Below are 22,006 nucleotides of genomic sequence, written 5' to 3'. Positions count from 1 at the left end.
ATTAGGAATTGCTTCACTTTAGGCATTCACACTATAAAACTTGAAAAGTATAAGTATCATTCATCTATTTTGCTTCCATGAAAGCAACCACTAAAATAGCACTTCTCGTATCTTAGTAGGCAAGTATTATCAAGTAACTATTTCTCTTTAATTTTCACGGGTATATTATTCTCTGCTGCTATTTTCAAACATTTACCAATAAAATAAGATGGGCCCTGGTGGGTTTGACTCAGTGGATAGAGCGTTGGCCTATGGACTGCAGGGTCCTGGCTTCAATTCAAATCCAAGGGCACATGCCCAGGTTGGGGGCTGGATCCCCAGTGTGGGGTGTGCAGGAGGCAGCCGATCAATGGTTCTCTCACATCAGTGATGTTTCTATCTCTCTCTCCCTCTCCTTTCCTCTCTGAAATCAATAACAATATATTAAAAAATAAGATGGAATATTTAACACTATAAATAATATGTAGAAAAATTACATCAAAACAGGTTTTGTTAATTTCGTCTGATGATAATATAACGAGATAGTTTACCAATGTATTTACACTATATGGTCTTGTGTAAAATAATTGATTGAATTGTTATCTAAGTAATTAATGAAAGAAATTGCATTTGCCTTTATAACTGAGATTGAGGTTTAGTATTTTTCTTTAGTTGGAAATATTCAGGGATGTTGTTTTTCCATTGCTTTTTAATGTAGACTCAGGTTATTACAATTATATTTTAGCATTGCATTTTTATATCCATTTGATTTAAATGAGATTTACCTTAAAAATTTAAAATTGTTTTATCACCTTATTTAGATCAGTACTTTTGAGAATTAGAATGCAGCTTTCTATATTAGTTCATCTGAATTTAATATCAAATCCAGAACATATTTACCTGATAAACTAATTATGTGATTGAGGAAAATGATCATTAGTTTCCTGTAACATAATATATCAGATGGTAAATAAGTGATTTGTAAGGATTAATGAGCCTTATGAAATAAAGATCAGTATTAAGCTTAAAAGAAGGCTATGAAAATTAGTGATAACCCAACAAGAAATTTCATTCAATAAGTAAAAGCATACCAATTTAGCTAAAAAAAACCTCCACAACAGCCCTAACTGGTTTGGCTCAGTGGGCAGAGCGTTGGCCTTCAGACTGAAGGGTCCCAGGTTCGATTCCGGTCAAAGGCATGTACCTTGGTTGTGGGCACATCCCCAGTAGTGGGTGTGCAGGAGGCAGCTGATCCATGTCTCTCTCATCGATGTTTCTAACTCTCTATCCCTCTCCCTTCCTCTCTATAAAAAATCAATAAAATAATAAAAAACAAACAAACACCTCCACAACAATTAACTAAGGTAACTTAAGAAAAAACAGAAAGTGCTGCAATAATTAAATCGATTATCCAGAAAAAACGAACGAAATACCTAAATATTGTAGACTCAGTTATTATTTATTTATTTATTTATTTGTTAATCCTCACACAAGGATATTTTTCCATTGATTTTTAGGGAGGGTAGGAGAGGGAAAGATAGAGAGAAACATTGATGTGAGAGAAACACATCGATTGGTTGCCTCCTGCACAAGCCCCAACCAGGGCCCTAACTGGTTGGAACCTGCAACTGAGGTATGTGCCCCTGACTGGGATTGAACCTGGTACCCTTTGGTCCAAAGGCAAACGCTCTATCCACTGAGCCAAACCAACTAGGGCAGTTATTATATAGTTAAACAAATAATTTAAATCTTAGTTTTTTGTATATTAGAAAGAACATTCTGTTAACTTAAATTTACTTATTCCTTTTCAGATTTAAACTTTTTGTGATTTACTTTTGCAATATTTCTTCTGTTTTACCAATGACTTCTGTGTATATAAAGAACTAGCCCTATGTTCTCTAGGAAATGTTCACCATACAATAAAACCTGAACTCTATTAGAATAGTAACTTAATTATTTGGCTCAACAAATGCCTCTGTAATTATATTTGCCAAAATGTGAAAATTTTAAAGGTATCCCCATGAATTATAATTTCTCATTCCTTACACTCATTATCTTATTTATTTTGTGTACAAATCCTAGAGGAATTTCAGCTAAGTCTTTAAGCCAAAACTCACATTTGACCCTGAGGACTTCAAATACAGCTGTCTTTCCAGGGTTTCCTAATGCCTTCTGTGCTTCTGTTTTTTATCTCTCTCTCTCTCTCTCTCTTTTTTTTTCTCCAGAAAGACCCAGTGAACTCTCTAGAAAATTTAGAGGAAAAAAAGTTTCCTGGAGAGGCCTCCATGCCAAGCCCTAAACCCAAGCTCCATGCAAGAGATCTCAAAAAAGAACTAATCACGTAAGTGATCCAAAATGGCATATTCTGTGAGACTCTGGAAATAAGGTACTCAAGGTCGTATAGTTTGAGTAATAGTATTTTGGCTTATATAGTTGATTTTAGGGCAATTTCAACCATTCAATCATTAGATATTCTATATGGACCTAAACCTATGCACAGAACTATGAGGATTATGAAGAAAAAAGAAACATCAACAACCAAAAAACAACCCATTTACTTGACATGATCTTATGCTAAAAGAATGAAAAGTCTGTTTGAAAAAACAACAACATTAAGCCAATAGAAATGTTTATGTTTTGATCAGAAATTCTTAATCTGATACCCATTGACTCCAGAAAACCCGTCAGAGCTTCAGGTGTCTACAAACCTTTTTGCACTTAATGCAAATTGCTATTTGGGGCAGACAGTTCATCGTTTTCATCACATCCTCAAAGGACAGAAAAATGAAGTGTGATTATCGTCTAATGGGTACTTCTTACTGGTACAAAAGTAAATCAACAAGGAAGGGTTTTTAAAAGATTTTGAACAACTTTTGGAATATATTTATGAGTTCCTAGAGAATGATCTCTAGAGACCTCATGGGTCTCACCACACTTTACACACCGGTGAGTGCTTTAGTCGACACCCCTTATATTTATGGGTTGACATTCTGGTTTTGTGAAAGCCACACTACTTTACAGTTTCACCCTGTCCTCCTTATGTTTTATGTTTCTAGCACATAAATAAATGTACCTCAGTTACTTCCCAAAAGTTGTTTAAAATAGGATTTTTTGGTGTTGTGGATTAGCATAAATTTGCTTTGAGTTGGAATGCCACTTATTGAGGGAACTAGCTAGTTTCTGCTCTCTAATTTTGATACTTTCACTTGCATACCTTCTCAGCATACTGGCAAATGTTATTGTGTAGGATTTTTCAATGAAGATTTATAATTAAAGCCAGCTGTCAGAATCTGAAACATAAGCGTTTCCCACTACAACACTGCCCCCAATTCTTTTTGTTGTTGTTGTTGTTTAACCTCTTCATACCACCAAACATGAAAATTAATCAGTAGATCAGTGCACAACTTATTATTATATTTACTAAGTATTTATAGCTGATTTGTTTAAAAGTTATTAGTACTTCTTTACCAGTATTAACAGTAGTAATTTAAAAATAGAAATAAGAAATAAAGTAAATGCAATGCTGTTTTGAACACTAGGTGGCGATGTATTTCCAAAGTGGGAATTAATAGATCATTGTAACTCATCTTTCACTCTCTGATATACCATTTGTATAATGTTCAGAAAAGATTGTTTCTTCATTTGGGGGGAGAATGTCACTTGCAAGATAACTCAGCTCAAATGTTATTCATTGTTCATTTTTTCTTTACTTGTTTACATATGCTATAGCTGGACACAAAACTGCTCAGAATAATGCACCTGTTAGTTTATTTTTAAAACACACAGAAGAGGCCCAGAATGTGACTAGCTTCTGAGATAAAATCAAGACTCTGATCTTTGCCAGATGCCCTGAGAGCCTATTGCTTAGGTTTATTTTTAATTAGCAATTGCTTTGTTGGGTTCAAGACTTGAATAAAAGTCTTACCTATTTCTGAACTGTCAACAACTTTGTCAACTATTAATGTCAGTTTATATTTCAGTCACATGTAGTATTTTCAAAGATTTTTTCTTTTTCAGATGATTTAAAAAATGTTTATGAAATTACTATGTTGCCTGGCCTCTTAAAAACTTACAAAAATTCCTTTCTGAAATCTGTTATATAATTGGTGGTGGTATTCCAAAGAGCCGCTATCATTGCAAAGCATAGTTTACAATATTTATTTTTATAACCCATATTTTCAAAGAAATAAAACATCATTGCTTGTTGACTCACAACATCACTACAACACACATTTTAGCATCGCTTTCCTGCATTATTTGAATCAGAGAATTGGATGTGATGCTGAGAGCTGCTAAGAGCGTGCCAGTTTTCTTTTCGCTAGTCTACTAGTTCTTCTGTAGCATAGATCCTTAGTTCACTAGCCTCTGCAGGTCCTATATACTGTGTGAACTGACCTTGAAAAGAGAAGCTACCTTATAACGAACCAGACAAAGCAAATGAAGCAATAAAATGCACTTGACGCTAATTATATACTTTTTGTTGGTCCAGCTGTCCAACCCCAGGATGTGATGGAAGTGGCCATGTCACCGGAAACTATGCATCCCATCGCAGGTACCTCATTTTATCATCTGGTTCTGATTTAAATATTAATTCTTGCCCATTCTAGAACGATATCTTGATCATGAGTTAGAGAGTAAGTTAGTTGGTTTGTGTGTGTGTGGGGTGTGTGGTGGTGGTGGTGGTTTGTTTTTCCTAAATAAAACTATGTTAAATCCTTAGTCTTTTCACTTATGTAGTATAGATATCATGATTTTGGTTAAAAACGGTTTTCTGCGCCTTAGTCCAGGCTACAAAGTTAGAGTTTATGTCAGGGCTTTGGTTGTATCTAGCTTTAGGATTCAGGTGAAACAAAGGTAAGACAACAGAGTGACTGGGGTTGACCACTTACCTGTGGATGTGGCATCCCCAGTCCTGGGCATATAATAAGTCAAGGTGTTAAAGAGGGTAAGCAGTGACAAAAGGCTCTGCTTAATCTTTGCACTTACCTTCTTCATTGATTTTCTTGCCCTTTGGGTGCTGATTTAAACCTGTAAGCCACCATCCTTTGGTGATACCGTGGGAATGGACTCCTTGTCAGTAATGATTATATCACTGAATTCTAGAATTGCGGAGTGTCACTGGGTTAAAGCCCTTCATTTGATAAATCGCAAACCCAGGTCTATCAGGAATAATTGAGGTGTCCATGAGCCCAACCTGGTTAGAGTAACAAAGCCAGATTCAAACCTAATTTTTTTTCCAATCCCCAGTCACCAGAAAATTTAACAGATATTCACAGACTCAGGATGCCATTTGAGTCAGATTTGTGTAATTCAGTGTTCTGTGTTTTGTTTTTGTTTTTCTCACCCCTTTTTAGTGTTTCTGGATGTCCTTTAGCAGATAAGACGCTTAAGTCCCTCATGGCTGCTAACTCTCAGGAGCTTAAGTAAGTTGGGAAGCATGACCTCCGTGCCCTGTGTCCACTGTGTTGGGACTCTGCTCACTCAGGACCAGTGGGGTCACTAACAAGTCACTCCTTTGTCTCAGTGAGTTATAACCAGCACACTCTTTCACCAAAATATTCAAATGACTAAGCCCAAATCACTAGCAGTTAATTATTTTGCTGGCTTTGGGAGTTTTGATTTTTATAATAATTTTTAAAGCAGTGATGTAATAGTATAAAAATACCTTTTTTTCCCCTGTTCACTTCAGAATTTATATAATAAATCAGACTTCCGAAGGTGTGGCAAACAATTTCCATCATCTGATTTTAAGAAAATGGCATAATATTTTTCTTTATGGGCATTTTGAATCATCTGACTGCCTTTCACTTTTGAGTGCTAGACACTTGTGGCTCGTTTTTACCTAGTTTACAGAATCTCAAAGTCATATGTTTATTAACTTTTACTTATTGATTTTATTTTCTCCATTCTTATCTTCTTTTTAAAAAAATATTTTTATTGATTTCAGAGAGGAAGGGAGAGGGAGAGAGAGATAGAAACATCAATTATGAGAGAATCATTTATTGGCTGCTTCCTGCATGCCCCTTACTGGGCTTGCAACCTGGGTATGTGCCCTGACTGGGAGTCGACCAGTGACCTCCTGGTTCATAGGTCAACGCTCAACCACTGAGCCACTCTGGCCAGACTCTTATCTTCTTTTATTCCAAAGTTCTCACTTGTTTATTTTCATATCTTGTTATATTACATGTAGAATAATTAAAAGTAATGATTTACCTTATACCCTTTAAAAATATAATAGGGCATACATTTTTAAAAGACAAAGGAATAATATTAAACAAAATTAATGAACTTTACTTGAAAATAATATTTTAGGAAAAATGAGTGTTACTAAGTTTAATGATAAAACACTATTTATATAAATAGTAGAATCAACTTTTGGTATCTAAACCACAGGTAAAATTTCAGATATTAAATGTTAATTGTTGTTAGTATTTCCATTTTCTAATTTATTCTAAAATTTTATCTAAAAATTACAGAAAATAAGTCTGTGAAGAAAGATGGAATATTAAATAGATATAACATTCAGAATTTTAGTACCAGAAAAAGTAAAGGGAACTATGCAATATACAACTTTCCTCATGTTCAAAGTGTAAACTACAATAGATTGTGTTGGTGTAGATTCTGGAAATTGTTTTATTGACTACCACTTTTGCAGACTGACACATAAGAAAGCTAACTAAAAACTAATAAGAGATTGAAAAGAGAGAAGTGCTAGGCATACTTACTCTTATTTCATCTTACTCAGTACTTAACTATTCAATCTTATAGAATTGCTCTAAACTTCCACATTGCCATGCCTTCATAGTAATTGTCAGTTCTCTTAAGTATTTTCTCTAAACGTTATTTCTAGGGAAAAATGTTGGTAGTAAATTTAAAACATGTAGGTTGGTAGGTCTTATAGCAATCTCCAGTACTTATGTTTTATACAGTCATCTAATAAGTAACAACTTTGGATCTTCTCTGTACATAGAAGAGACATTTCATTAACCTCTTCTTTAGAGACACAAGAAGAACTCCAAAACAAGGTCACTTGACACAGATTTTTCTATAATTGCAATATGCTACTAAGCCAGTAAAATATTAATAGAAAAAAAACTAGCATTTAACCCTTTCCTACAAAATAAATAATATTATATATGAAAATGGTTGGTTGAAGATTCAATGCACAAGTATGATTTCACTCATATGCAGGCTATAAAACTGAAAACAACAAATGAGCAAACAAGACAAACAAACAAAAATTCATAGACACAGACAACAATAAGGTGGCTACCAGAAGGAAGGGAGGGTGGGAGGGTAGGAAGCGGCAAATATATGGTGATGGGAGGAGATTTGACTTTGGGTGGTAAACACACAATGCAATATACAGATGATGTATCACAGAACTGAACACTTGAAACGGATATAATTTTATTAATCAAGTCATCCCAATAAATTTATTTTTTAAAAAAGTAAAAAATAAAAAAATCAATGCAGGTTTCTCTGGTTGGCTTAAAGAGATGTATGCTGATTTTATATTTCATTTGAAAAAAGCATTTACTCCTATTTTCTGCCTCAGGATTGAATATAAAAACATTTTCATGAAAGTTCAGTGGGTTCAAGTTTAAGAAAAGGGGAAGTATTCACATTTTCCTTTTGGTTATTATTTTTCTAAAACTTGTGTTTGGGTAGAAATCTGAACCATCGTGAGCATATAACTGAAATAATAAAGATAATTTCTTCAAGAAAATTAAAAAAAATAAAGCATTTTATGTCAGTCAGTGTGTATCTATTAGCATTTGGGATTTTTAAAAAGGCAAAAAGGAGTGAAGCAGTATAAACTGTATTCAAGTGTATTTTGAAACTGAATTCTAATTAGCCTTCCAAGCAGAATTGGGTTTTCCCTCTTCTTTCACCCTCCTCATTCCAAATGTAATGGTTGATTGTCAATAATAGTTATTGGTAGATTTTCCAAAAGGCCATTTAGTTGGACCATGAGGCAGAACAGACCAGGTGCAAATGACTTAGCTCCTTTGGCAACCATATTAATGTGCCAAGTCTCTGGAGTTCACACAGAACACTGTTGTTCACCTGAACTCAACGGATTATTATGGCAGTGGAGCGTATCAAGGAAAATAAATTATGCTCTAAAGCAATTTGGAAAACTGTTATTTTTAAGTGAAGGATAAGAACATTGCATGATGTAGACAAGCCCAGCAGTAAGTTGTGGGTCAAATTTTAGGTTCCTTCCCAAACAAGTTTAAAAAAAGAAAAAGAATGTAGGATAACTAATACAGTCTATCAGGCCTACCACAGGAATCACATAGCTTAATAAATTTTTAAAATGGGTTCTTAGCCAAAAACTAATTTTATTTAAGCAACACGGGCCCCACCCAAAGCAGCTCCTTCTGTTGAGTTCTGTTTGCATGTGTCATGATCCCCCTCCCTCCACCACAGCCCCGTGGCCAGAGCTCTGTTCCTATGTTTTCCAGGTGTCCAACCCCAGGTTGTGATGGTTCAGGGCACGTGACTGGAAACTATGCTTCCCACAGAAGGTAAGATGGACCCGTTTCTGAGAAATGAAATCAGTGCCAGCAGCAGTGGCCGTGGAGATGACATGGTTTGTTCTCTGTTGGGTACATATTTTAGTTTGTCCGGCTGCCCTCGTGCCAGGAAAGGTGGTGTCAAAATGACTGCTACGAAGGAAGAGAAAGAAGAACCTGAACTCAAGTAAGTGCGACAGCTGAGGCGGCAGCAGCAGCGGGGCCGGGATTAGCTTGGGGGCCCAATGGGCGGGACCTTCACTGTGGTGCCAGTGGGCGCTGATTGCACCTCACACACAGGGATCCTTGAGGCAGCTCTCAGTGTTGGAGAAAAACTTCCCATTCATAGCCGTGTTTCCACAGATGATTGATACTGTAAAGTTCGAAGGAGGGGGACCATACTTCTCGCAATTGTTTTAAAGGAAAGCAGCATCGTGGAAGCACTACAGAACAGCAAATTGGCAGCATTCCCCCCTGGAGCTTTAATTTTGCTTAAGGCAAACTTTTATGTAAATTAAATTCCCTCCTCTGAGACATATGTTACCAAGGTTAGGATGACGTATAAAAATATAGATGTAGAAATTTAAAAAAAAAATTTAATTGATTTCAGAGAGGAAGGGAGAGGGAGAGAGAGATAGAGAAACATCAGTGATGAGAGAAATCATTGATCGGCTGCCTTCTACACGTTGCACATTGTGGATCAAGCCCATAACCCGGGTCATGTGCCCTGACCGGGAATCAAACCATGACCTCCTGGTTCCTAGGTCGACGCTCAACCACCGAGCCACAACAGCTGGGCTAGATGTAGACTTTTAAATTGCTTGCTCTACAGCGTTTCTAAGTATAATATTTAGGTATTTGGACACCAGAATTCCAGTTCTAGGAGCAACGTGCTATGTAATGTAGGACAAGGTGGTTAACGTTTTGCACGTGTGGTCTTTGCAGGCAGTGTAACACAGGGCTTACCTGGTTGGTTAGGGCTAAAAAGGGTGCATCTGAACTTGACTCCACTTCTTGTAAAATGGACGACAAGTTTCCGAAGCTTTATAAGCCTCATTTTCCCCACCTGTAAAATGGGATAATTACACTCTCTGCCCATTAGATTTGCAGTGAAGATTACAGGAGATAATGCGTGAAATTGCTTAGCCCAGAGCCCGTGGGCCATTAGTACTGCTAGAACCATGGCGTTTTGCTAGTTGTATTGGCACCTTTAAAGTCTGTAATCTCCCCATTTGCCTTCTGGATAGTGAGGAACCGCCACTACCTTCTTGTTCACTCAGTTACTGCATGTCATGTGAGTTGTCCATTCTCTCCCAGCTGGTAACATCTCTGCTGTGTCCCTCTAGATGTCCTGTGATAGGGTGTGACGGCCAAGGTCACATATCAGGTAAATACACATCCCATCGCACAGCTTCTGGCTGTCCCCTGGCTGCCAAGAGACAGAAGGAGAATCCTCTCCATGGGGCCCCCCTCTCCTGGAAACTGAACAAACAAGAACTTCCACACTGTCCCCTGCCAGGCTGCAATGGGCTGGGCCATGTAAATAATGTTTTTGTCACCCACAGAAGGTAACCTTTATTCTCTTTTTGTTGTGTTGTTGTGATTATTTGTCACCTGGGGGGGCTTTGTGGGTGGGTGGAGCCCTCCTCAGGGTCACAGGTTCGAGCATTTTCGATGTGATGACAATGAGTGTTGCAGACAGTTGACTAGTTTGAAGAATCAAATCTATTTTCCTTATTTCTGAAAATTTACTGCACGATTTACAAGTGTTCTAGAAATGGTGCCTTTGTCCTTTGTATACTGAAATATTGCTTATGCTGCTATCTTTTAATGGTTCAGTCTTTTAATGGTTCACTTTAGTTCCAAGAGGTAATATCTACTCGATTATGTTGTATCATTGTAAACTTTCACTTTACATATTTATGCCATTCCCTGCCTCTCGTGAACTGGCGCAATTTCAGGCCAAATTGTAGTTATTTTTCTGCTGGGAAGATGTGACTCATCCCCAGCAGCCAGAAAGAGAAGAACGCAGTGACTACTAAGTGTGTGACAGGATGAGAGAGATTTGGAAAACCCTTTATAGTTTCACAATGATGTCATTCCTTTGTCACCGAGTGTCACGCACTAAACAGAGTCCTCTGTGGGCACAGTGATCACACGCTGCCTAAAGGAAGAGTCCCTGCACGCTCCTCCCATAGCGAGGGCCCTTCCAGCCCTGCAGCCCGTGCATGGGAAGAGGGTTTCTTATCAAACGAAGCTTCAGTGAGCCCGATGCTTTGCTTAGGAGCGGAATGTGGATTGAGCAAAGCCGGGGCGTTTTAACATTTTGTTCCGTTTTAAGGCTACATATCAATGGAATCAGAAAAGTGAAACCTTCCAGGAATTGCTGATTTAAGTGGATATGCAGTGACACCTGCTTATGGAGAAAAACTGAACTTTTTAAGTCATTTATTTTTTGATGGTTTTCAAATGCCTGGTCTCGTCCCCAGTAGTACAAATTGTTTTATTCTGAGTTGGAATCACCATCCCATAGTTAAAAACGACAGTGGCAAATCAAGTGTGCCTAATGTCACAATTACTGCAGAGTAGCTTTACTTTCTTATCACGGACCGAGCAATAGCCATGTTAACATTGATAATGAAATGTTACAGCTGTGCTATGGTGAGCGCACCCCTCAGTCAGCAACAACAGAGGTAGCTTTTTTTGTAATATTATTTTTATTGATTTCAGAGAGGAAGGGAGAGGGAGAGAGAGAGAAACATCCATGATGAGAGAGGATCATTGATCGGCTGCCTTCTGCATGCCCCCACTGGGGATCGAGCCCATAACCCAGGCATGTGCCCTTGACCGGAATCGAATCTGGGACCTTCAGTCTGCAGGCCGACACTCTATCTACTGAGCCAAACTGGCTAGGGCAACAGAGGTAGCTTTAAAACCATGAAGAAGCTTTAGACGATGACAGCAAGGTGAGCTGAGGAGCACAGGGATTCTCATACGGCTGCAGGTGGAAGAATAGTGGGGAAAGCCACCTCAGGAAGTAAGTTGCCTTCAGGAGTCAAGTTGAAAAAGAGCAGACGAACAGGCCTGCTGCCCAGCCTCTGAGCTGTTGGGCTGATGCCCCAGAAGGCTCCTGCATGGTGGAGCTCAGAGGCACGTCTGAGAATGTCTGCGATGGCATTGCTCTACTAACTCCAAGCTGGAGGTGACCTGCCTGCCCACTGGCTGCCGAGAGCACAAGGGATCAGTGTCTGTACTAGTACACAGGGACTGCCATGCAGTGCTGAAAGTGAAGGCACAGCGCGGGGGACTTTTAGAACACAATGCCGAGTGGAAAAAAATTGCTGCTGGAGAATATGTTCAGTGTGATTCTAATTACAAAGAGTTAAAAATGTAACAACATTACATTGTAAAAACGAGGTAATTATTCCCCCCCAATTCCAGTTAATGGTTTTCTCTGGGGGACAGGAGACGGCAATTGCGGAGGGGCTCCAGGAGCTGCTGAGGTGCTGCTAAGGCACGCGCTCTGTGGGAAGGAAAACGGTATTCGTTTTAGGAGCGTTCCTTACATGGCAGATCCATCGTGTCTGTGTCTGTTACACATGATGTGTTTCATAATATGAAAATCAAAATGACGAGTTCAAAGAAAATACAGGCTGCAAAATTAATGACCAGATAGTGTTTTTCTAGGAGAAGGAAAGCAATTAAGAATTTAGACAAATGAGTAACTCAGCTCTCACTGCTCTTCACTGGAGATCTCTCTCGTTCCTCACAAGATCCAAGAGACTGCATTTCACTTGTGTAATTCTCTTTAATGTGGAATGCTTTTTCTTCATTATATATGTGTATATGTGCATATTATTTTTCATATTATTTAATGGAATAATATAACAAAAATGCCCAGCTTCTTCTGGCACACCCACAGGTGTTCGATACAGACTATCTTCTTTCGCTGTTATAAAAATTACATTAACACACATATGACACAATACTTTTTTAAAGGAAGAATGACTTAAACTGGAATAGCACATTCTGACCTACCACAGACATTTACATGCAATGTATTCTGAACCTAAAGTTCAGGACTCTTTCCAGTCACCGATGATAGCTGACAGTCACCTGCTCGGGGCTCTCTCTGTTCCGGCAGAAAGCGCTGTGCTAAGTAACGTTCATGGTTTGTTCTCTCAAACCTTCACACATCCCTGCAAGCTGCAGAGGGGTTGCAATGATCTTCCGGAAAAGACATAAGCACAGGGATGTTCAAGAGTCGCCCCTGCAGACAGCATTGGGATGCCAGCCTCCTTGGTGAGCGCTGCGTCATCCATGTCCCTGTGTTTAATGAGTCCTTCCGTGTACCAGGCCACATGTGCATACAGTTTCCTCAGCCATCGTCTAAGGTAAGTTTTCTAATTTTTCCCATTTTCCTTCCAGGAAAATGGGCATAATTACAAAACTTGCCTTGTACAATAGTTAAAAAATATCCAATCTCTATGTTAAATCAGCATTATATTTACATACCAATTGCTTTAAAAGCTTGCTTTAAATCTTTACATTATAAACTTCCATTTGAGAAATAGCAATCTGGCCCTGGCTGGTTTAGTTCAATGGATAGAGCATCGGCCTGCAGGCCAAAGGGTCCCGGGTTCGGTTCCGGTACAAGGGTCTGTACCTTGGTTGAAGGCTCCTCCCTGGCCTGGTCCTGGTCAGGGCTCGTGCAGGAGGCAAACAATCAATGTGTTTCTCTCACATCGATGTTTCTCTCTGTCTTTCCCCCTCCTCTCTTTCACTCTCCCTAAGAATCAATGGGAAAATATCCTTGGGTGAGGATTAACAACAACAAAAAAAGAAATAATATTTAAAATCTTTTTTTCCTTGAAATATTAATGTTTATTGCATGTAATATTATTATATTTAAAATAGTTTTCCTTGAAATATTAATGTTTATTGCATGTAATATTATATTTAAAATAGTTTTCCTTGAAATATTAATGTTTATTGCGTGTAACATTATTATATTAAAAATCATTTTTTCTCGAATTAAAAAAAAAGAAAGAAGAAAAGAAATAGCAATCCGAAGACAACTATGATATTAAAATACAAAGACACAAACACACACGCACATGATTGTGGTTGTATGTAGCTTTTAAAACAGAACTTCTGTGACTAATAGGACTCAGTGCTATGCCATAACTTTGTAATTTTATGAGGTTCATTAATCTATTAGAAACAGTGATGTCCACTACATAAATTTTATCACTTGCCATTTTATTTTAATAAGGCAGATGAAGATATGATGGTTCAAAATTGCCTTGATATGCCTTAATAGAACTTCAAATTTGATCAAAACCATGTAAGGCACACTTTCCCAGCCATTTGCATTATGGAGTCCAGATCCTGACAGGGACATATCCCAGCCAACTGCCACCTTTTCTCAGCCAGCGACATAGAACCGCATGGAGGGCATCCTCAAAAGAATAAGGACTTTTAAAATATTTTCCCACCCAATTTTTAAAATGTAGGATCTGCTTTATATTCTGAAAGGTAGAATTGCATTGGAAGATACAAAATATCAAACAGCTATTTTGAAACCAAAGCCCCCCTTTCATATCTTAAATATACTCTTTGGTTTCGAGTCACATAGTTGGGGACACTTCACGCCCTTCCCACACCAGTGAGTTACAACTGGACATTTCCTGCCGGCCTGTCCGAGCCGCGCAGATCCTTTAGGGGAGATGAAGAAGGCGACTGAGCTGTTAATGTCTGTTACTTCACACACGGATTCTGACAGGTCACTTTAAAAACTGAACTTAGCAACAAGGTATTAGTCCTCTTCATGACCATTTTCTGAGAACAATATGTGCCATGAAACAAGACAGATTTGTGCAAATATTCCAGAGAAACAAATAAGGAAGCTTAAGTGGGCCACACTTTACAATGAGAAACTTCTAAAATAGAAAACTCAGGTGCAAATTCAGTTTGTGCATTTTCATTATTTTACATAATTTATCAATTTTTGGCAAATCACATGTTCCTTTTTATGTATATTACATACTTAACTTTTATATTTTATATAATCTTCGCATACAATAATTTAGAATTCTCTAAAAATACACTCATTCAGCAAACATTTACTTTGCTTCAGACAGAATATTTTTTCACTTGGCCAAGTGCCCTAACCTTTGGATTGAAAAGAATTGTTTCATACATGGATTATAGTCACATTTCTCTGGGAAAATGCTTTAAATGGCTGTGATCATCTTCAATTTTATTTAAAAATTGTATCTCCAAAAATACAACAAAATTACAAAAGGATTAATAGGTATTTAAAACAACAAAATCATCTGATTATGTACCAGGGAATACAAGCTTTGTTCAATGTTATTATCCTCTTGGTGCAATTTAAATACAACAGATACACCAACGGAAGGACTGCTGCATACTGAAAATAAGGAGCAGGGTATAAACACCACTGTAGGGTGATGTGTTGCCTGGGCAGTGATTGTGTCTGAATATATTTATAGTGGTTCCTTTTATTTTCCTTTCAAGGTAGAGCTTTTTTTGAATGAAAAATAATGGTTTAAAAGTTAAAGAATAAGTTAGAAACTTTCCCATACCCAACTGCCTGGGGAAGGAGGGTTATTATTTTGTAATAATTTGAATCATTCTGTATAGGTCAGGCTATATAGTGTGTATAAAGATGGAAAGAACTAGATTCTGCTTTATTATTCATGGAAGTTGGACTAATTTGGAACAATTCTTATTAATAATGTATGTACCATTTCATGTTTACAGGAAATAAAGTAACCACTACTAAAGAAAGGCACTTACATGAATGCAGAATAGAAATAATTTGATAACATTAATTAAATGATATCAGCAGTAGCTATTTGTATTTTTATTGAAAAAAACACACAAAACATTTTACATCTTTGCAGGGCATTTTGCTTTTACTTTTATAGATATTGTTACTTTCTACAAAGGGACAGCATGTTATAATGTCACTAATAGGCAGGCAAACACTTAAATAGTAAGTAGTGAATAAAAATTTTAATTTTTATATGAAATAATATGTTTCACACATCAGCATATTCCTATTTTCACAGCTTATCTGGGTGTCCTTTAAATGCACAAGCTATCAAAAAGGGCAAGGTTTCGGAAGAACTAATGACTATCAAGCTCAAAGCAACTGGAGGTAAGAGTTCATGGCCAGGGTCACCACCTCCATGGAGGCCCAGGTAGTAGTTCCTCACAGGGTTCTGCGTGCCAAATTATACTTTATTTGGGAATTGTAATTTTAATATACACTAAAGAAGCTTTTCTCACATTTGAACTAAAAGTATAATGTTTATTTCAAAACAATAGCTTGTTTTTTTTTCTTACTTTTTAAAAATATGTTTTTATTGATTTCAAAGAGAGAGGAAAGGAGAGGGATAGAGATAGAAAAATCGATGAGAAAGAAACATCAATCAGCTGCCTCCTGCACATCCCCTATTGGGGATCGAGCCTGCCACCTGGGCATGTGCCCTGACCCAGAATTGAACCGGTGACCTCTTGGTTCATGGGTCGACACTCAACCACTGAGCTACACCAATCGAAAATGCCATTCCTTGAAAAGGAAGTTGACTCCAAAGAGACATAAAGAAAAAACAACATATCCAAAAGAAATATAGCAATAGAAGTTTTCATTTGCTCAGAACACTTGTTTAATTGAAAATCTATGCTCCAGAAAGTTGTTGAAAACAAATATTTTAATCCCTGTTGCCTGGGAAAAGATTCCTCTACCAGCAAATCAGCCAATAAGATCTGGTGCTGACGGTGCAATACAATTCTCCAGATGCAGCAGCCAGTGCGGAATGAGCCCCGTGTCCCAGATAGTGCCGTTAGTGAGGTCATGGGTAATTGTTTAATCTTTTCTTAGTGACTGCGTCATCCTGTTCCTCATATTCAAGTTCATTCAGGTACTAAAATGCTGAGATCTGAGTTGGTGAGTTTGCTTTTCCTCTTCACTGAATCTCAGAGCCCAGGATTAGGCACCATATGACACACCCTCTGCATTGGTCCACGCATGGCCCTTTTTGTTTAGGTAGTTAGTTACTTACAATAAAGCAACAAGTACCTGCAAAACAGCCACCCGATTTATCATGCTGTATGTAAACAGCCACCCGACTTATCATGCTGTATGTAAACAGCCACCCGATTTATCATGCTGTATGTAAACAGCCACCCGATTTATCATGCTGTATGTAAACAGCCACCCGATTTATCATGCTGTATGTAAACAGCCACCCTATTTATCATGCTGTATGTAAACAGCCACCTGATTTATCATGCTGTATGTAAATTTTCCTGGCTTATTTTTCTCTCTCGTAACATTACATAGTAAGAGTCATCCATATTGTGGTTGGTGGGCATGTGGCTTGTTTCCAGGTCGTTCCTTTGTAAACAATATGCTACGTACACATTGTGCCCCCGCCCATCAGACATATGCAACTGTTTGTCTCTGGTGTGTACCTAGGGCTGAAATTGCCGGTTCACAGCGTAAAGTTCACCCACAGCAGGTAATGAACTGTGTCCCACAGCAGTAACCCCAGGAAAGTGTAAGAGCCTGCATCTCCTTCAAACAAATTGTCAAGTCCCCATCCTGCTCTCATGAAATGGGTCTTATTAAATCTAAAGTGAAAGTTTACATTTATCTCTCTTAATTGCCATCTGTTTGGTTTAGATTCATCACTGTGGACTGTTGAGATGACCTTAAATCCTGCTTCTGGCATCCTTACCGTTAACTTCCCATCCTGCCTTTAAAAACCTCTACAATACATTCATATTCCTTCTATAAAATAGTGATGGGAAAGTGATGCCTGTTCATTGAGAGTTTACTCTGTGTTCAGCACTTTATATATATTTTTGCATTAATTCTCACAACATAGGTTTTATGCCTCTTTTACAGACAAGGAAATGGAAGCACAAAGAAGTAAGTTTCCCAAGTTCAAGAACAAGAGTCACGGGCAAAGCACATGTTTCTTCTAGGTTGCATTTGCTCCCAACCCAGGCCCATGTCAAGAACCCAAATTACGTGTCCCTGGACTCGCACCCACTGCCAGCACCCAGCTCTGCCTGTGTAATGGTGCATTAATTAATCAGCATAACTTGGGTCTTAACAGCCTTTACAGCGTTGTGCATGAGAGGACGCATGACCTTTGGAATTCAGTCCCACCTCTGCCTCTGACTTTGGACTTGGGCAGGTTCTTTTTTTTTTTTTTTAATATATTTTATTGATTTTTCACAGAGAGGAAGGGAGAGGGATAGAGAGTTAGAAACATCAATGAGAGAGAAACATCGATCAGTTGCCTCCTGCACACCCCCTACTGGGGATGTGCCCGCAACCAAGGTACATACATGCCCTTGACCGGAATCGAACCTGGGACCCTTGAGTCCACAGGCCGACGCTCTGTCCACTGAGCCAAACCGGTCCGGGCTTGGGCAGGTTCTCTCTCCTGTCAGCGATGAGCATGGCCTCACTTAGCTAAGGTCAACGTCTTCATGTATGAGAAAGGGACAATGGAACACGACTCCTAGTGCACAGTGAAGCTGAAATGAGAAAACACTTACGAACACCAATGTATCTCGCAGCACACCTGCGGCGTAATGAGCAACATTAAACGGTGGCAACTTTTATATGCCCTTCTTTTTCTGACAAGGGATTTCAATCCTTCAACTCCCTTTACCTCTCATTTTAGAATCCTGAACATGGATGTGGAGACAAATTCACCATTTCAAACTGAAGTCTACTTTCCACTTCACAAACCACAAACTAAATGTAAAGTGACTGAGATTTATCAGTCTCATAATTTCAGTGTGAACTAAGAGAGTCTGATTTTTTGCAGGTATAGAGAGTGATGAAGAAATTAGGCATTTGGATGAAGAGATAAAGGAATTGAATGAATCCAACCTTAAAATTGAAGCAGATATGATGAAACTTCAGACGCAGGTAAAGAACCAGAAAGGTATCTTCGTGGTAATCATGCTCTTTAGTGGAGGCAAAACATGGAACTGCTAAACCTTGTGATAAAAAAAAAAAAAACCCACACACTGATATCTTATAATGAATATGCTAAGCATGGCTAGATTACATAGTTAATGTAAATACGTGAGTAGGTGGGTCTCCTGGGCCATCATTGTTTTGGTAGCTGAAGGCAAAGGTATTCATGTTTCTGCTTTGGGGGCAGGTCATCCTGCAGTTGTAGAGTCCTTTAGAGCACATGGTGCTTTAGAGAAATTGTATATGAGAAGATATGAGTACTTCGTTTTATTCAAAAATTTAAGTAAAACAGGGCAACTTTTCGCCTTCAATTTTTCTACGACACCTCTGAATGTGTCCATTTTTATTAAAAACATCTTTCTGGAGATTTTCCTGCATAGTTTCTTTACCAAAAATTGTAAGCAATGTCTCAACTCTGCATTCTCCTTTGTAATGTCTGCCCCATCCCTGACTAAATTTATCCAAATGGCATACTAAATAGTAACTCTATAAATAACTCATACTAAATATTAACTGCAAAAGTACAGTATCTTTCTCCCTTCTCTCCTCTCCTGCAATGTAGGATTTTTAGACCACTGTGGTTACTGACTCTCAGAAGCCATTGCCAGCAGTTTAAGACAGAAGGTTAAGTCCATCTGAAACCAAACGTAGGTTTGGTTTCCCGACCCAGCATAACATGAACAATGCCATGATGTTCCATTGAATAATGATCCATGTATAAAAGATCTCAGTTTACAACTCCTTATGACCATTAGCAAAGACAGCAGAGGCCTCTGCCCTCATGGAGCTTCAAGTCTAGAAGGGGGAGGCCGACAATAACATAAAAAATCATAAATAAAAAATTGTTTGACCTGGCTGGCATGGCTCAGTGGTTGAGCATCGACCTATGAGCCAGGAGGTCACGGTTCCATTCTTGGTCAGGGCACATGCCCAGGCTGTGGGCTTGATCCCCCGTGTGGGGCCTGCAGGAGGCAGCCGATCAATGATTCTCTCTCATCATTGATGTTTTCCTCTCCCTCTCCCTCTCCCTCCCCCTCTCCTTCTCCCTTCTTCTCTGAAAGCAATAATAATAATAATAATAATAATAATAATAATAATAATAATAATAAAGAAATCGTTTGTATGGGAGAAGCAGGTGGGGAGAGGCAACCAGATTTCAATATAAAACAGGAGAGCCAGGCTAGGCATCAAGAAGAAGGAATCATTTTAGCAAAGACTTCAGGAATTGAGGGAGTTTGCCAAAGAAGTATGGGGGGAAAGTGTTTCAAAGAGTGAAAGCACTGTACAAAAACACTACATCTAGAGAAAGCACAGAGTTTTGAGAATGAGCAGGTGAGTGATGTGGGAGATCAAAGGAGATGAGTCCCAGGGGTAGCACATGAGTGTCCTAGGCCATTCTAAGCACTTGGTTTTTATTCTGAATGAACACAGAACATTTTAGGGTTTTGAGCCAAAAGTTAATGTGATCATATTTGACCTACATGTGATCTGCATTTTAAGAAACTTGTATTGGTAGCTGGGTGGAAGATGGACCAAAAGAATGGATTGCAGGGGGCAAAGCCACACCCAGGGCCACCCGTGAGAAGGCAGTCAGTCACTCTGGTGGCTGGGCCCAGGGGACAGCAGTGAAGATGGGGACTGTCATTTCATCCTGGATATTCTGAAGGAGCCCAGTGGATTTAAGGTGTGAGAGAAAGAGAGCCACCAGGGATAACGTGAAGGCCTGAGCAACGTTCTAGTTGCTATTAACTGGGAAGGAGAAGACTATGGTGTATGGAGCAGGCTTGGGGAAACACATAGAGCTTGAGATATCCATCAGATAGCCACATGGAGATGTGGGTGAAGTCTGGGCTGAAGACATAAATTTGGGAATGCAATTTCAAACTTTAGAGCCGTCGATGGGGTTGCTGTTTTGTGAAGAGAAGTTACAGGGGAGGCATTCCTGGGCATTGAGGTTCAGCCGATGCATTTCCTTCAAAGAGAAACATTTTGTACTCCTTCCAAACTCCACTTCTTTTATTTTCAAGTCATTTCCATTGCAGATCACATCTATGGAGAGCAATTTAAAGACAATAGAGGCGGAGAACAAGCTTATAGAACAGAGTAACGAAAGCCTGCTGAAGGAGCTGGCAGGTCTAAGCCAAGCTCTCATTTCCAGCCTTGCCGACATCCAGCTCCCACAGATGGTAAGTCCAAGGCCAGGACGTGGCCGGCCCCTTCCAAGGGTTTGCAGTGTCAGTGTCAGTCACCAACAGGGCAGCCAGACAGAAGTACCGAGCTTTGAGGAGACCGGTCAGCAGTCACCGCGGTATCATGCTTTAACATGTATGACTTACAATGACCTCCTACATTCGGAGATTCATACACTTAAATTACATTAAGGCCAAGGGTTTTTGATACTGTAGAAGTCATTTAAAGATGAAGGTTTATTTGAAACGTTTTTAATGTAATATGAAAGTTGGAGGACAAAATTCTCTGGCTAAAATTGTTTCTCCAAATAAAAAGCTTACATGGCTTACAAAGTCTGAGACGCAGCCATTTGTGTCATCCGCCCAATTTAAGAATTGTAGGAAAGAATTTAACCTGATGGTTTCTTTGTACTAAGTATGAAGGCCATACTTAAGTCATCTTCATATAGAACAAAAGGCACAAAAGTGATATTTCTTAAATCTAAACACATATTTGAAGCATGGCAACTATTTAAAATTTATAGAAAATTAGTTTCCTTTACATTTTCATAAATATAATAAACATTTGGAAGGGGGGATGCATTGTTGGATGCTTTTAATTTCCTCCCGGTGTCCATTTTTAGAACAAGTTTTCTAATGCTGCAAACTTTATATATAGAATGTTTTAAAGAAGCAGCAATTTAATAAAAGAAATATGATTGATTTTCTGAAAACAATTAAGTCCCTCAAGTTACCCAACTTTCCAGCATGGAGCCCTCATCTTAACCAATTCCAAATCTGTCTCTTGACAATTAAAAAAAAAATCAATAATGTAATATTATAAAACACAAAGAAAAACAAATGATTATTTTGTGGTCAGTCTTGAGGTAATTATTGAACATTATTTAATATTATTTATTAATGTTTGTTTAACTCATACTTCAAACATATTCCTTAATATTTTTTCCTTATCCGTAGCACTAAAATAATCATCACCATAAAAGATAACTTATACTTTGTATAGTTATCATGTAAGGTACTCTAGTGGTAAGTTTTAGGGTTAATCACACTAAATTTTCACAAAAGCACCAAAGACCTTCTCATTCTGTAGCTGAGGAAGTAGAGGCTCAGAAAATTTGCATAATTTGATCAAGGTCCCAATATTAGCATGAGTCGGGCAGGCCTGGCTTCAGTGCGGGCTTTGTTGACTCTGCCAACTGGGTCCTTGTTCAGTTCTGTGACTCCAAGAAGCATGTGACATCATAAAATAGTTTGTATACTGTTTCTCGAACAAATGCAGA

The 22,006-nt window shown here is 38.5% G+C and overlaps 1 protein-coding gene across 6 annotated transcripts in view; it reads left to right on the top strand.

Annotated features, from left to right (window-relative positions):
• The window catches only part of ST18 (ST18 C2H2C-type zinc finger transcription factor), an 88,116-nt gene that overhangs the window by 62,736 nt on the left and 3,374 nt on the right, over window positions 1–22,006 (top strand). For 3 of the 6 annotated variants that reach the window (XM_080646203.1, XM_080646202.1, XM_080646201.1), the window contains 9 exons: window positions 2,205–2,320; window positions 4,469–4,531; window positions 5,334–5,402; window positions 8,451–8,513; window positions 8,608–8,688; window positions 9,848–10,069; window positions 15,602–15,690; window positions 18,383–18,486; window positions 20,580–20,723. In XM_080646203.1, coding sequence (XP_080502329.1) covers window positions 2,205–2,320; window positions 4,469–4,531; window positions 5,334–5,402; window positions 8,451–8,513; window positions 8,608–8,688; window positions 9,848–10,069; window positions 15,602–15,690; window positions 18,383–18,486; window positions 20,580–20,723 — 951 coding nt within the window. The remainder of the gene's footprint in view (window positions 1–2,204; window positions 2,321–4,468; window positions 4,532–5,333; window positions 5,403–8,450; window positions 8,514–8,607; window positions 8,689–9,847; window positions 10,070–15,601; window positions 15,691–18,382; window positions 18,487–20,579; window positions 20,724–22,006) is intronic. The other 3 variants (XM_080646204.1, XM_080646205.1, XR_013959287.1) reach the window with 2 other exon arrangements.

Source organism: Plecotus auritus (assembly GCF_963455305.1).
Source record: "Plecotus auritus genome assembly, chromosome: 11".
Lineage (NCBI taxonomy): Eukaryota > Metazoa > Chordata > Mammalia > Chiroptera > Vespertilionidae > Plecotus > Plecotus auritus.
Note: the sequence above shows the minus strand (reverse complement) of the source record. Positions and strands in the feature narration are given on the sequence as shown.